The following is a 16628-nucleotide window of genomic DNA, read 5'->3' on the forward strand; positions in this document are numbered from 1 at the left end:
TTACCTATTGGTTACTTCCAAAATGGACAGCTCTGTTCACAGTTAACCTTCATTTAAAAAGATTTGGCGCCATCCTTTATAAACATAGCCAACGACGAGGAAGTTTATTTTGGTCATCCAATATGGTATCGACTCTTTATCTCATCTTTTAAAACAATGTATCTTACAAAATTTTGGCTCATAGCATTTTAGATGCAGCCAGATTTCTTAAAGATAAACGGTCTTTTGGTGTGCAAGCACTTATTTTTACAAGGTCATATGTATCTTAAATGATCAATAATTTTCAATGTGGTCAAACATTTGAGCAAAAACCTTTCTTAATTTCTTATCATAAAAACTTATTTGTCATCATTTTGCATCGCAAAACGGTTTTGTTTTTAGCTAGATATGCTATATGTATAGTTTTTCTATGAAAAATGTTTTGCATTTTCAATCAGCGAAAATCAAATTATATATATTTTTGTTCCAAGTCAAAGTTGTTGTCGACGTCATTGCAACTAAAATGTCAAATCACTATGTTCTTACTTTTTATATACATGTAATAAGTTTAGATTTGTTGATCAGGTATCAAAAAAAATCTATCTGTTTAATGATACAGGCAGCGCAGTTCGCTTTTTTATTCGTAAGAACATATCTGTTTAGCTTATTAGATTGCAATTTTTATTTAATATACTTGTATCCACAACAAGAAGGCAAGAAGGTAACGTTCAGAAAGATCTATACACATTCATTTTGCCTTTGAAGTGAAGTCAACTTTCCCTTTTTTTCTTGAAGGAATACAGAAATATACTCTCAATAGATTTTAATTCGCTCGAACTTACTACATGTATTCGTAAATAAATTTGAGTTACATGTAAGCGAATAAAGAATAAATGTTCAGCATTTAGGGTATTTTCAAAAAAAAAAAAAAAAAAAAAATAGAAGAAGAGTAAAATGTAAGATAAGACCTAGATAAATTTGTCTGATGAACATAAGAATAAAAGCACATAAAAGCAGCCAAAAATAAGAGGTTGAAATATATTCCCAAAGTACTTTTATTATGTCATTGATAGGATGGATCTCAAATGGCACTGATCAGTTTGAAGTTATCTTTTAAATAGAAATAAATACTTTTCCCTATTCTTGTCTTTAACAATTTATATTTCTCTTATGCAAGATAATGTTCTATTATTAGTCAAATCAAAGTCTTCTTTTAAAAATGTATATATCAAAAGATTCTATATACTTTCAGTTACTTTCTATGTCTGAAACATCTATAACATTTCAAAACTATATACATTTAGCTATGAAGAAAGTTCTTTCATTTTAAAGCATTTAAAGGTCTGTGTAAATCATACTTGAAAAAGTGATAGGATTATTTATCCAGTTTAATATTACAGATAATAATCTCTTTTTTAACATAAAATATGCTACATCATATATTTGATTTTTAAATCAATTATTTGAATAATGGCAATACATCTATTTACGCAATTCATTAGTATTCAATAGTATTCTTGCAAAGATTTTTTTTCTAACTAGCCCAAGGGCAATTACTAAAGTTGTTGAATGTTAAAGACGCCAAAAAATATTTGTTGTACAAATCAATGCAAACATATCAATTACATTTAAAACGACAAACTCTGGTATCAGTATCATTTAAAGTCAAACACATGTTACCTATTATATAGATACATCCCAATAAGGGTATGGGAATTGCGTCTATCTAATACGCTAAACTATCACAATGAAATAAGAGATTAGGTTACCATAATGTAGACTAACTTTGCAAAAATGATTCAAAAAGAAAGATCTTGCAAAGAACAAAAGCAAGGGCTTCCATTGTAAATAATATTAAGTTTAGATTAAAATTCAGTTCATCACTCAGAATGAGGCAAATAAAAGACAAAACGATCAAGAAAATCAACTGGTATTTATTCAAATAAATCGTATCAAATCGTATTAAAAGTATCATTTTCAACAAAGAAGTGTAGCATAACAGCATTTTCATGTGGAATATCTGCCCTGAAACATTTTTTAAATCATTTCAATTTACAAAAAATATGTATAAGATTGTATTATTCATGCTTTAAGAACATCGTTTAAGCGACTACAAACCATTTCGTTTCATACTACATAAAATATTCAATTAACAAGTCTCTCAAGATTAATACAAGAGGTCATTTTTTTCCGTTTTCGATTTGTGTTTTCAGCTGAGGTCATCAGTTGTTAGTAAACCCATGCAGCTGCAACGGATAAAGAAAAAGGGGTATTTCAATGATTGGTTTTTATTTTTTACAAGAATAAAAATTCATTATGATGATAAAATGATGAAATAACAATGAAACTTATACATGTAAACAAAAATTAAAAAATAAATAATAATGAAAAAGAAGACATGTAAAAGGCAATTTGTTCTTATACTTAGGAAGGCTCTCCCCTCATATTTAATTTACAATCTCAAAAGATAAACAATGTAAGAAAAATGTTCAGCTATTTATGTGAAAAAGCAGAAGGCTATATCATTTAAACTTTGATTTTCTATCATTATGAAATGAACAAAAAATGGTTACCGTATTGCATTTTTGAAACAATAAAAAAAAGATAAAATTTATAAGATGTATATATAAGAAATGTGTTTGAATTTACGAATATGACAAAACCTTTATTTTCGATGTTGATGCAGTTCATCAAATTCCTCCAGGAGGGTTACATGTAACACTTGAAAAGAAGATATTCTACATAAAATTGGAAGTTTTAACAGATAAATCACTTACGTCTGACGAATTCTTTTTGAACCCCTTTCTTTTCTTCGGACGGAAAAGAAAGCTCTTTGTATTCCTTCATTTTCATGTTTGTCTCCATAATATCAATTCTGCAAAGAATATTGAGAAATATACTCTCTCTATAGATATTTGATAATGGTTTTTTTTCTTATTTTTTAACTGTTATAATTTAAAAAAAAAGAAAGTGGTATTTGTAGTCCAATCATATACGCTACATGTGTAAAGCTCTTTGTTAAAAAAATTATAAGAAATTATAATACGTATAGGGAAATACAAGTCTTCCCCAATATACATGTAATATATATTAATTAGGGATGGCAATTGAATACAAAACTGCTAATCGGTTAACCAAAAAATGTTCCGACCGATTAATCGTATCAAATACACATTTTTCTGACCTCTTTTTTTCAGTAAACTCTATTCATATACGCAACAAAACTTTTGAAAAAAAAAGCTAAGTAATATTTTGTATATGCTTGATCACTTCACTTTATATGCTGTATTTCAATTTTGATAGACAAAAATACAAAAACCTTAAAATATCCCTCTGATATTTAAGACTGATGATTTTTCAGACCAGATGTTACGCAGGATCATTTTGCATTAACACCATTAACAGAAAATGAAACCGAACTAACACTTAATTGCATGGCAATGTTTGTTTCTTTAAAAAATATAATTTGGCAGACAACTCCAGAAGATAGACGGTTAAGATAAACATTGTAGTCAGTTCAAATTACTCAAAAGTAATTGTAATTAATTTCTATCATTAAAGAGATACAGGACATGTAGTTTAACGGCATGGTGTTCAAACAACATTTACCACTTCACAAACTGACCAATTACCCCCAACGACCTCACTTTGGAGAGCCTAAATTAGTTTATTATCTCCAGGGCGGCTGAAATAAATGTTGGAAACTTATCAACATTCAGAGATTTTTTACGTTGAAAATTGATTTCTAAGGAAGTTTACACATATATAATTTTTTTTCCGACTAACCGATTACCATCGTTCCGACCGAGTAATCGGTTAACTGGTTACGAATTGCCATCCCTAATATCAATACAACAAAAATGGGCTATATATTTTTCTTAAAGTCATACCAATATACTTTAACTGCATTCATTGAGTTTATATTTCAACTTTATTTATAGGATTTGTTGTCTTTAAATTTCCAATGTTTTTTCTCTTTAATTGTGCTATTTCCTATTATTTATCTCTGAAAATTTGGATAAAGACTCTGAATACTTACACTCTAGTAAGATTAGAATTTTTGTTATGGTATATGTACATGACCACCAAGGCGACTATAAGGATACACAGTGGTACGCTTATTCCAACAACAATTAAAAGAGTTGGCATATCTAAAATATATTTGAAATTTTCAAAATTGGTTATAATTAAAACTGATGTACATTTACATTTAAAACTCATTTACTTGCTGTAGCAAGACCATTTTGGAAAATATAATTCTCATGACAGATGACTGCTTTTTTTGATTAGAACATTTAATTTTCAAGATATCTTAATTTACAATTCTCAATATTTCATGTGACTAAAATACTTGAAATTTAATTCATAAAACCTGGGTTTCAATTACCTTTATCTGATACATTCCTGTAAGAAAAATTGAAAAAATTGAGACGTACAAAATCTATCCGTTGTATTAGGTACAAGATACAAGATTCTATTAATCTAATTTGGGGCCTGGTGGAGCAACACAGATTTAAGGGTTCGTATATAAGGGTTTGGATTTAAATCTGTTTAATACAAGTGCATTACGATACTTACACACAGGCTGCCACACCTGAAGAGTCGTCACATTGTTTTCCTGCTGGACAGGTAGCGCCAAAACTCCCGAACACAAAACAGGGGCTCGAAGATGCAGAAACGTCTTCAATCAAAACAATAGGCCATGCAATATTCTTAAATACGATTATCAAACAATACTTTTCGAAATTCTGGTTCCCTTTATACTTTATAACTTACATTCAATCGTCAGATCATTTTCGTTTTTTATTCTGATGTGCAATATGGCTGGTGTTTGTTGTAAGACAAGGAGTTTTCTTTGGCCTTTGAGTAGCCTTGTCATACTTGTGGCCAGATCGCTTTTGAGGCTCATGGAATCATTCTTGTCTCCAATTATTTCATAGTCAACAATCAAGCTTCCAAACCTTGAAGAAAAGTCAGTTTGAAAATCGAATTGTGTAAGCTAAATATGCTTTCTTCAGTATAGCAGCAACAAATATATTAATAACCTTTAAAAAATATTAAAAGTGAATTTATAAAATAATTGTCTTTGTTTACATACCGGATAGACAGGATTTTAACTTGAAAAAATCCACTAACGTTTTCCTTCCTGTAGTAACTTTCTAACTATTAAAAAAAAACATATCTTGAAATTTGTTTCATAACAAACTTTATAATTATTCATAAAATACAAATATATTTTGGGCAAACAATAATTTACCACAGCTTCGAATTCTTCCAGTAATTGTTCAGTGCGTGTTAAAAATTCCTGTCGACTTGTATTAGTTTCAAACTTGACTTCCAGTTTTACTTTTGTTTCCGTCTCATCTATGTTGTAAAAATTATTTCTTTTCATAAAAGAATCACAACATAAAACAATAAAAAAAAAAAATTTAAAAAAGTAAACACCAAAATTGCCACATAAGTTCAATCGCTTTACAATTCTGTGTCTGTAGAATTGGCTATATGGAATTTCCGGTACACATTTTCTTTGTGACGTTTTTGTGACATTTGGGACGTACAGTTTAATAGAAATAACCCTTACATGTACAAAGAAATATACCAATTTCTTTTCTTTCTTGTTATTTATTCCTAGCCTACGGCATAGCATTGTACTTTCCTTATTTGGAAATAAATAAAGTTTTATTAAATATGAACAATTAGCTAAAAGTGTTTTTCATCATCTAAAACGTTATTGATATAATAACATTAACATGTTAAATGTACCAGTCATCAACAAAAAGTGTAAGGAAATGCACTTAAATGATATAAACATAGATTAAATCTTACTTGTGCTATACGCTGGCCTTGGATCTGCATTTAAAGATAAAATATAAACAAGGTAATTTCCAGAAAGAAAGAAATATGAAGGGTCATTGGTGTAATCTAGAAATTTTATTTTATGTCAAATATATTGGTATTATTACATCTTTATTTGCTGATCTTGATATTTCTTTCTTTCTCTCTATCTTTCTTTCTTAATCGAGGCTTAATACATGTATCAGTTAATCAGTTATATATGTACTCACGAATACACCTATCAAGGTTTAATCCTCCATATCGACATTCACAGTGAGCGGAAGCTGGTGTATTAACACAGACTTGCAAATCCTCGTCACAATGTTTAAGGCCTTCATTGCATTCATCTACATCCTGCGAGCAGTCTTTTCCCTCCCATCCAGATTTGCAACGACACATTCCAGATGAAGGATCACATTCTTTCGTTTTGTCAAGAACACATGAACATTTCTGAGAGCATTGTTCCCCAAAAGTAAAGGGTTGGCATGCTGAAATTATGTGAAAAACGGAATCCCTTTTGTAGTCATGATGATATGCTTTTATAAAAAAATAAATATCATCTATTGTTTTGGTTAACAAGTATTAAATTACATATTTGCTTGCAATCTATGATATACAGAAGTCCCAATACACAACCTGTGCAAACACGCCCATTTCCTTTATATCCTTGATGACAACTACACTCGTAACTACCAATAGTATCTGTGCAATTCGCGTTAGAAGAACATTGGTTGTTACCATCAATGCATTCATTTACATCTACAATCAGTTATAGAATATGCAATACAAAGTTAAAATTTATGCTATCTTTATGTCTAATATACACATAGTGTATTGTATTATGAATTCCAGGGCATCAACAATAGCTGGAAATATGGGATAATTTGCATAACGGGCGAAGCACGTTATGTATAAGTAATCCCACTTTTTCAAATGTTATTAATGTCCCTGAAATGCGGAACAAACTAGACAGTGAGTCTTTATATTTACATTCATGTGTGAAATAAAATCACAAATAGATAAAAAAAAATGCTGCCTATTTTAATAGAATTGAAATTCACGAGGCATTCCATGTTAATTTTGATTGCCCCGCCCGCTGACGTCAAATTTAACTAGAAAAAATAGTCCGATAAAAGATTGAAACAAATTTAATGATTTTTTTGTTATTTTATTAAATGGACAACAAAAGGATTTTTTTTAATACTATGATCAAAGTCATTTGATTGGCTTTGATGAAAGATGTAACCTAGATCTAGGAAGCGCACGCACACGTGTCACGTACTGAATGTGTCAGCCCTATTGAATGTCGGGCTGCAATATCGAGAAATGGAGAGAAAACTTGTTTGTGTAGATGACAAAATAGCAGATGAACTGGAATATTCGTTGTTTACAAAAGCAGATCACAAGGGCTGCGTCTGTAGGACGATGTCTGCGTTAGATGAAAAGTCAGAGACTCAGTGTATGTAACGATTTCTCGGCCGACAATTGACGGAGATGGACCACAGTGTCTAATGTCGCGCTTTCCAGCAGACGTTCATCGGAGTTATGAAAATGTATTTTTATAAAGCCAATATTCCAATTAAAGTTCATAAAAATTATTGTTTTAATCTTCTTCTTTTTTTATTAGTAATGAGAAAAAACTCACCTGCTTCTTTTGTAAACAAGTTATTTTTTCTTGAGTTTATTCATACGCCATTCATTTACACACTGATTGACATTTAAAGGACCTATCGCATGATCTTTCAAAAATCGTAATTTTATGAAAAAAAAATTATCTACAACCTTGTTTATTAAAATACTGAATACAATAAACGTTGTTGAAAGCATATTATAAGAGATTTTAAGAATGGAAATTAAAATACAGCAATATGCATATTTCAGTCGGATTTCGGCAAAATACTGCTCTGACATTATAGGCGACAATTCAGTGATAGGGAAGTAAGAATATGCACACTATCAAGGGAGTTATTAACATCAAATGCAGCTTAATTACAAAAATGCTGAAAAAATTAATTCCTAACGTGCTTTTCAATTACTATGGAAACATTAACTAGTTTTAAGGTATAAGGTTTTTGATAATTTTCGGTTTTTATTCCAAACATTTAGAATCTGTAGCTCTGATTACTGCAATGTTTCGTGATCGGGAAATTATTAGGCCGCCATTCTTTACAAAACATCTGAAGGCATACTTGCATAAATTAATATTAAGTTAAAAATGAAAACGAAGACTAACAAAGTTATATAATGTTAACTTAGGGAATCAAATAAGTTAATACATGTGATAAAATGACAAATCAAATTGTACTGCGATGGCGGGTTTCTTCGTCTTCGCTGCATCTTCCTCGCTATTGTCCCTGCTATTTGTACAATGTTAGCAGATTTTCAGATTTTTTCCTGCTGACAATTCAACATATAAGGTTGGATATTCAATTTCATATCGATAATTCAGTGATTGGTCGTACACAACGCAGAAAATTTAGGATGTATCGCGTATATTTTAGTAACATTAACGTAAAGAGCTGATCAGCTTTTGTCGCCTTTGACGTCACAGGGTCACGTGATCGCTATCTAATTAACTTAGATTTTTAATTCCGGGGTTTTCATTTGAGTCAATAATTGGTTAATTAAAAAAAATCGCGGTTTATCCACAGTAAAAACACAGAATTTATTAACTGTGGTCATAAGGAACGTAATACGCTTTTAATTTCAAATAATTTAGAAACATGCGATGAGTCCTTTAAGAAGCATTTCAATTGAGAAATGTTCATTCCACCCGAATGATCAAGAAATCAACAAACCTGACTTTCAAAGTCTTTATCACGGTGACAACAGTTGGGAATGTAAATATTATTGTAAGAATTAGGAATTTAACATGGAATATCTTCAGATAACTTTTTTGGAAAGGTTTGAGTTATGTATATTTTCCCTAAAAATGTGAATTTAAGATACTGACTATTGCATTCAAGGGTAGCTGAGTTGAGCTCATATCCTTCATTGCAGGAACACTGGAAGCCTCCAGGCCAATTAGAGCAATCATGACATCTGACATTATTGCATTCATCAATGTCCCTGCAATCATCTGTATCTGCTAATCTGTAACCAGCTTTACAGCCACATGTGTAACTTCCTTCTGTATTTATACACTTCTGTGTACAAGCTGTTGGATTCTCACATTCGTCAATGTCTACAGGAATTAATATTAACATAATACTTAAGAAACATACTTTACTTTTTACAATATATTTTTTGTAAATTTTCATACATATTTTTATATATTTCAAATACTGTAAGGTTGCAGTTACCTAGACAATTTCCGTTGACATTTATAAAACCTGCAACGCAGTCGCATCGGAATGAACCTGGAGTGTTTACACATATCTGATGTTCTTCCATACATGGATTATTCTTACATTCATCGATATCCATTTCACAAGTCTCTCCAGTCCAACCTGGCTCGCAGACACAACCAGTTACAGGATGACACGACTTTGCACCTCGTCCACATTTACATGGTGTTGCACAGTTCACGCCATAAAAATACCCATTACAAACTGTCAAGAGAACGAAAGATGAGAGAGAGAGAAAGATTTACCTTCGTAATTTTTGAATTTCAAATCAAACTTTAAATGAATTTTATTACCTTTGCAGGATTTACCGTCATTTTGTAGCTCGTAACCAATAGCACAATCACATTCAACGGACCCTATCGTGTTTGTACAATTCTGATCACACACCGAGTTCCTTTTACATTCATTAATATCTAGAATGGAAGCAAAAAAACCCTGCTTGTTCCATTCTGATCTTCTAAAGAGAATGATATAAATTTTATTCACATTGAGTGTGCCTGAAACATTTCAATATTTACCAATACAGGTTTTCTGGTCATTGCCAAGCTCGTATCCATGTTCACAGAAACAAACCCCGTTGCCTGGATCGCGTACAGACGGCTTGCAAGCATAACTACAGCTAAGCCCAGGATATAGGGAACAAGAGTCTTTTACTGAGAAAATCAATTCATTATTAAAATACGTATAAAGCATGACTATTGAAGTATTTTTTTCGTGATTAAAGAGCAGTTAAAAAACGACCAGCGTCAGTTAATTCTAATTTTATATGATAGAAATGCTTTGATAATTATAATTGCAATTGATATTAATTTGTAGGACTCCAAAGTCCGATGGTTACGCCAAAGTCCGATGGTTTCCGTTAATCCCCGATGGTTTGGTGTCCGCTTGCTCGTTTCCTATGAGACAAGGTCCGATGGCGTGGAGAAACAATCAATGTCTATGACACCATAATATTCCGACTTCAACCCTTGACGCCGTTGTCTGACATTCAAAGGCCAACAATTTAGGATTAGTCTTCGCATACAATTTGACTGATTTTGCTTATTCTGAGATATTACGCGTAGGGTTAGTACTCGCACCCTACTCGAGTGATAAGGGTTAGTCCTTGCACACTATTGTACTGATTATGGTAGAGCTTCGCACCCACCCGTGAGATAATTTAGGGTACACGTCGTCGTAGTACCCTCATGCACTATTCGACTGAATATGCTTAAACTTATACTCACCAAAGATATTCAGGGTACGTCCTTGCACACTATTCGACTGATTAGGGTAAGCCTCTACCCAACCAAGGATGTTACACACTTTTCGACCGATTAGGGTTATTCTCGCACCGATCCCCGAGATTAAGTTTAGCCTTCTACCCACTTGAGAAGGAGCAATTATATTTTTGCTTATTCTACTGAAACATTTCACTTCGGCGATCAAATTTTTTAACATTCGTTTGTATTTATATAAAACTGGAGTGGCGCAGCTTCACAATTTGGTGCAATAATACTATGACGTTATTGACATATTTTTTTCTCTTTACCGTCGGATTTTGGCGCGTCAAACCATCCCAGTTTGGTGCAGACCATCGGACTTAGGCGTGACCATCGCACTTTATAGCTCCACATATTTACATACTTGACAACAGATTAAAGTTAAATATTTGTGTCATACGTTTACATGTGTAAACCTAAAAAATGTCATCCTGGTAAATCTTATACAGGGCAGTTTCATATTGAAATTTGTAATGATATCTACATGTATATATAAATCTATATTTTAAATCCCATTGCCAGCTACATTTATCTGCGTCAAATTTATCGCAACGAACTAGGGATGGCAACGAATATTCGAACATTCGAATATTCATTCGACGATTTGATATTCGAATATAAATTTAAGATTCGAATATTCGGTGTTTTTCAGATTTCATAAAAAGAAGTACTGTGATTAATAAATTTTGATTAGTACAGTGCTGGAATTATCCCTGTATAATTTACTAGCGATCAATTTCGATCGCCTGATTTCTTTCACTACTTTCTTATCTTATAGATTTACTAAGTTACATGTATTTTGTTTTGAGTAAGGTGCTAAAGAATTGTACAATAATGCTTTATGTATAATGCAAAACGTACTTTCGTAGTTTTTATTAGTTAAATGCGATCGGATCTAGAATCGAGGACAACAAAATGAAAACCTTCTTAGAATGTCGAAAAGACGTGAAGATTATGCTGATCAAAACAAATTTAATAATTATTGATCATTTAAATAAATGTCCAATAGAATTAGGCTGTAATTAATATTGTAAAGGGCTCAATTTCAGAATAAATGATTATATGTTGTACATAATCCTGAATTTTATACTCATTATCGGGAAATGATTACTAGTAATTACCTAGGAAAAATGTCTATGGAAATATTTTTTTTTTATATTTCAAAAACATTGTATCAAAGATTTTAATCATATCTCTTATTAGGCAGATAATCGTAATTTTTTTTTACACGTATTGAAATCTGAACAGTATACCATTACAACTATCTTGCCTTTGATAAGACGACTGGTTCCTCAGTTGGAGCTACTATAGATACACATGCTTCATTTGTTAAAATTATACCTTTCTACATTTAAATTTATTTATTTCAAACATTGACAAATATCAAATGAAAATACTTAGTGTACAACTACAAAAGTCTTTATACAATTTTACATCCAATATAAATATACCTGCGCTATACCTTTCATGAGAGTGGGATGATGCATATTTAAAATAAAACATATTTTATTTATTTTATCGAATATTCAAATATATTCGAATACTTTCATTGAATATTCGAAAATGAATTATTGAAAAAATAGACATCCCTACAATGAACCTTTAAAAACTTTTGATCACTGATTTCATGCTTTTGTCGATTTTTGAAATCGATGTAATGTTTCAACAGATTTGTTTCTTTTGATAAAAGACATACATAAATTTATAAATCAGGCACTGATAGTTCAAAAACATTTCAATAAAAAACGTAAGGAAAAAACTTAAAGGAAAAAAATGTTAATTATTTCATATTCCTTTAAAGCTATAAGGCTGACCTTCTTCGCACGTCTTTCGGTCATTTCGTAGAGTAAATCCATAGTAACAGGCACAGTTATAGCCACCATCTACATTGATACACATTTGAGAACAGCCATGAATTCCCGTATCACACTCATTTATATCTAAAAAATTAGGACAATTCAAGCATATTTAGTTTACTTTATCAAGCATATTTAGTTTACTTTATGTTAATACTATAGAAGTCTTCCTTGAATAAATACAGGAGGCAGGAACAGGTATTTGTTTTTATTGAAAAGTTTCAGAATAGAATTGCATACACAATTACAGTTCGTGTCTAAAGTTCATAGACTATATTCACCTTCACATCTGTCATTCTGTTTTTGGAATCCTTTTTGACACTCACATAAATAACTACCATGCGTGTTTTGGCAAAATGTTGTTGATTCAGGACAATCATTAAGGCTTGTGTCAGCACACTCGTCAATATCTAAAATAATAATTTTGCATTGAAATAATTCACACGCAGTCATTTTGATTCTCATTTTCCATGTTTTATATTATAAAAAAATAATTTACCTTCGCATTTCTCATTGCCCTTTTTGAAACCTTTCTCACAAATGCACGAGTATGAACCTTCAAGATTCTGGCATACTCGATTAGAACCACATATAAATGGGTCTATTGAGCATTCATCAATATCTTCATCACATTTGACACCTGTCCATCCTGACAGACAGACACACCCACTGACTGGGTCACATCTATCCACACCTGGTCCACATTCACAGACCTGGCTGCAGTTTTCTCCGTACATGGGCAGAACACATTCTACAAAGAAAGGCATGCAATGGCTTTTGTACCAATTTTGTAGCCACCTTTTCCCCCGAAACATGTTCATTAGAGTAGAATTTTCCCTCGGGGAAATCTTACAGAGGAGAGAATTTCCTCCATCCCTCATTTCCAGAATAGGATTTCTCCTACCTTTTAAAATTAAATCGTTATATTTGAGGCCCTTAAAAACCTCAGTAACAATGTATTTGCTGAAATTTTATACAATAATTATTATTTCTTTAAATGAAAAAATAAGAGTTTCAACGTCAAAAGCTCTTCAATTATAGTACAGTGTAAATAACTTTAACTCTTAAAATAACTCAAAAAGGTATTTAAAATCATGGAGTTTCTTTCCAAAATTTTAAGGAAGCATACAAAAACAATATTTTAAATACTGGCTGGATAAAATATCTAGCTCTTTCAATATATGATTTCATCTTTACAAGCCAGAAAAGCATTTTTTAATTTCATATTTTTGGTATTTGAAAAATAGTTTTGTTTTCACATAATCACTTTTCAACGTAAATAATATCCACAAAATATGAAAAAAAATATGTTAGGAAGAGTCAGATAGACATTTCGTTTTTTTCAAATAAAGAATTAATGGCGTTCAATATTTGAATATTTTTAAGAAACATGTCACTTATGGAAAGAAAATATCATATTTGACAAGGGAATTGATATAAAACTTAGACACTTAAGAGAAAATGCTATATTTCAAATTTAGACTCAGAAAGATTTAAATTAAGCCGTTTTCTATCAAAATTTGTTAACTTTACTTCTACCCCACGATAGGAATTCCGTCTGTTAATTGATAAGAACACCTCACACCCCACTCTCTAAAATGTTAAACTCACTCCAGAAGACCATTAATGTTTATTACAAAATCACTAGTAATTGGTAAGCTTCGGTTTGGAAAAAAAAATGAGTGCATAGTGTAACCAGCATCAATAACTGTAAGTAATCTAGCATAGAAATTAACAAGTTAGAGCTGATTCTTATAAGTTTGTTCAAGTCATAGCACAGTGAACTGTATGATCTAAATTAAAAGAAAAGTTTCATTATATTACCTGAACATGATGTTTTATCCTCGTTCAGGAAGTACCCAGATCGACACGTGCAATTGAATGACCCTTTACTATTGATACAACCTTGTTCACACTTGGAAGTAGGTAGTTCGCATTCATTGATATCTAGAGTTAAAAAAAAATTCCTCATTTAAAATTGTAAAACGTGTGTGCAAATTGCAAACAGTTACTAGTATCTATAAAGAAATAATGCATAAATCACAAAAATACAATATGCATATACAATTTTCAATCAATGAAATGCATTTGCATGAAGCTGACATATATATGTAGAACCAATGTGCCTGCATTTATATTCCCCTCCGTCTTGACAGTTCACTTTGTTAGTGCAATTTTATAAATCATTCATACATAAATGCTTGGAATTATTTTGGAAAACTTTTTCTAGCATTTAGCAAATTTTGAGCTTCTCATTGGTCTTTTTATCAAGTCATAAATCATATCATGTATCTAATTTTTGGGATTGAGAAAGAACCCTCTGAAATTAAGATGATATGTACGCAAAAAGAGAAAAAGGAATACATACCTTTACAGTTAATGTTGTTCTTGGCCAACTCAAATCCTAGTGGACAAATACATTTTATGGTTCCGCTAATATTGCCACACGAATATTCACATTCCTTTTCAAAGTTTTCACAGGGATTTATGGCTGAAAATTATATTTTAAAATGATTTAAATGAAGTGTTGAAAAAAATTGTTGAATCTTAGCAAAAGTTTTTGTTGCTTTTTATGTAATTCAGAAATAAGGACAATAGGTTTGATTATTAGTATTAACACAAACGGAACTTATTAAACGATATTTATTTGAACTCTGGAAACCAAAGAACAATTATAGACTTTATGTTTACCTCCTTTGTCACAGGAAGCCCTGTTTGAATTCAAGAGAAAACCCAGGTGACAATTACAATTAAATGAGCCTTGTGTATTTTGACAGATTTGTTCACATCCCGATGAAAGCTCCAAACACTCGTCAATATCTGACAAATTAATTAATAGAAATGAAATCGAAACTGTTCCTCAAAACTTTGATTAATTGCAAAAAATGTGTTTTTAACTCAAAAAGATATTTGATAGTGTAAAATCAATATACATGTATTTTCTTTTTCATATTAACAACACAAACTCCCCATACCTAAATATGAAATAATTCATAAAAATCCATTCCAACAGAAGAAAAACATACTTGCCTATATTAACATAATTGTGTTTTTTTTGTATCTGTATATTTTTTTTATTCCACTTCGTGAAAAAAGTTGGTCTGCATAATTATTGTTGGGGGCAAAAAAAAAACAATATAAGTAGAATATACTTTTAGTGCACAAGCACTCACCTTGACAAATGCCATCAACTTTTCTAAAACCACTGATACAATTACATATATAACTCCCCTCTGTGTTTTCACAAGTCTCGGTAGTAACGTTACAGGAACTGGTCGATGCAGAAGAACATTCATCAATATCTTATTGAAGGAAAAACGATGGTACATGTTTACAAGATATTTAAATTTATGAAATTTCTACAAAAAAATAAATTTATAAGAAGCAAAACCTGCAAATAACCTGCACATTTATTTTCAATTTCCTTAAAGCCACTCGGACATTCTGAGCAATTATATCCACGGCCTAATTTGACTTCTTCTTCGGGAGTAAGGTCAATGCAGTCCCTTCCATGGGAACATGGACTTTGAAGACATGCATCTGTTTCTTTTTCACACATCTCACCTGAAAATAGAAAGTACATCTATTTTATTTTGAAATTCAAATCTTTTTAAAACTTCTAAGAAAGCAAAGGAAACATTTAGAAAAAGATTATTCATTTTGATTCTTGAGCTGCGGTAATCATTGTAATATGCTTATCAATTTCTGATATAAACTGTAGTAAAAGAAATGTATACAAATAAGGGAATGCGAATTTAAAAAGATATCTGACAGGATTTTGTCATTTAAAAAAGGGATCTGGTTCCACATTCTTGAATACAACCGTAAATGTTGAGAAATTAAAAACATTCTCAGCAATTCTGACTAAGAATACCAATTCTGCGAAAAAAAAAATATAACCATAAGCAGCAAAATCAAAGGATTACTTTGTTAAATGGCTGCTAAAATACCAAAAACGTAATTCAAATATTTGCAAAATATTTATTGCATTACGAGTAATATTATAGTGATATACATCACATTCGAAGAAAAAAGTAAAGTGAAACTTACCAGAATACCCAATTTCACAGTTGCAAGTGACTCTGTGTATCTGATCGTTTGCTGTTGGAAAAGCAGATTCATAATTACATGCACCATGATTTCCACATCCGGGGCATACGTTGATTATAACATCTAATACAGGAGATAGAGCGCCAACTGCATCTTCTGCGATGATACTGTCAGCAAACAAATTTATTATACTTTTTAGGTTCTCCAATTCAGCAGATGGGCAGTATACGATAGAAAATTATTGAATTATGGTATTCTTAAGTCACATTAAACATTACATAAAATAATTTAAAGTAAAA

The 16628-nt window shown here is 31.1% G+C and overlaps 1 protein-coding gene across 1 annotated transcript in view; it reads right to left on the reverse strand.

The window, feature by feature from the left end:
- Nucleotides 1–1895: 1895 nt before the first annotated feature.
- LOC133197060 (uncharacterized) overlaps nucleotides 1896–16628 on the reverse strand; it is a 28647-nt gene continuing 13914 nt past the window's right edge. The window contains exons 20-43 of the mRNA XM_061332903.1: nucleotides 16330–16496; nucleotides 15682–15843; nucleotides 15453–15581; nucleotides 14971–15099; nucleotides 14648–14770; nucleotides 14104–14226; nucleotides 12779–13030; nucleotides 12561–12689; nucleotides 12238–12363; nucleotides 9680–9814; nucleotides 9455–9574; nucleotides 9117–9365; nucleotides 8768–8998; nucleotides 6451–6573; nucleotides 6045–6302; nucleotides 5806–5829; nucleotides 5237–5343; nucleotides 5078–5142; nucleotides 4756–4940; nucleotides 4558–4660; nucleotides 4367–4383; nucleotides 4019–4130; nucleotides 2757–2854; nucleotides 1896–2225 (exon numbers count right to left, since the gene is read on the reverse strand). Of these exons, the coding sequence (XP_061188887.1) occupies nucleotides 2209–2225; nucleotides 2757–2854; nucleotides 4019–4130; nucleotides 4367–4383; nucleotides 4558–4660; nucleotides 4756–4940; nucleotides 5078–5142; nucleotides 5237–5343; nucleotides 5806–5829; nucleotides 6045–6302; nucleotides 6451–6573; nucleotides 8768–8998; nucleotides 9117–9365; nucleotides 9455–9574; nucleotides 9680–9814; nucleotides 12238–12363; nucleotides 12561–12689; nucleotides 12779–13030; nucleotides 14104–14226; nucleotides 14648–14770; nucleotides 14971–15099; nucleotides 15453–15581; nucleotides 15682–15843; nucleotides 16330–16496 (3184 nt within the window). The 3' untranslated portion in view covers nucleotides 1896–2208. The remainder of the gene's footprint in view (nucleotides 2226–2756; nucleotides 2855–4018; nucleotides 4131–4366; nucleotides 4384–4557; nucleotides 4661–4755; nucleotides 4941–5077; nucleotides 5143–5236; nucleotides 5344–5805; nucleotides 5830–6044; nucleotides 6303–6450; nucleotides 6574–8767; nucleotides 8999–9116; nucleotides 9366–9454; nucleotides 9575–9679; nucleotides 9815–12237; nucleotides 12364–12560; nucleotides 12690–12778; nucleotides 13031–14103; nucleotides 14227–14647; nucleotides 14771–14970; nucleotides 15100–15452; nucleotides 15582–15681; nucleotides 15844–16329; nucleotides 16497–16628) is intronic.

Source organism: Saccostrea echinata, unplaced genomic scaffold, assembly GCF_033153115.1.
Source record: "Saccostrea echinata isolate AGI-Se365-2 ecotype Australia unplaced genomic scaffold, CSIRO_AGI_Sech_v1 ptg000001l, whole genome shotgun sequence".
In the NCBI taxonomy this organism is placed as follows: domain Eukaryota; kingdom Metazoa; phylum Mollusca; class Bivalvia; order Ostreida; family Ostreidae; genus Saccostrea; species Saccostrea echinata.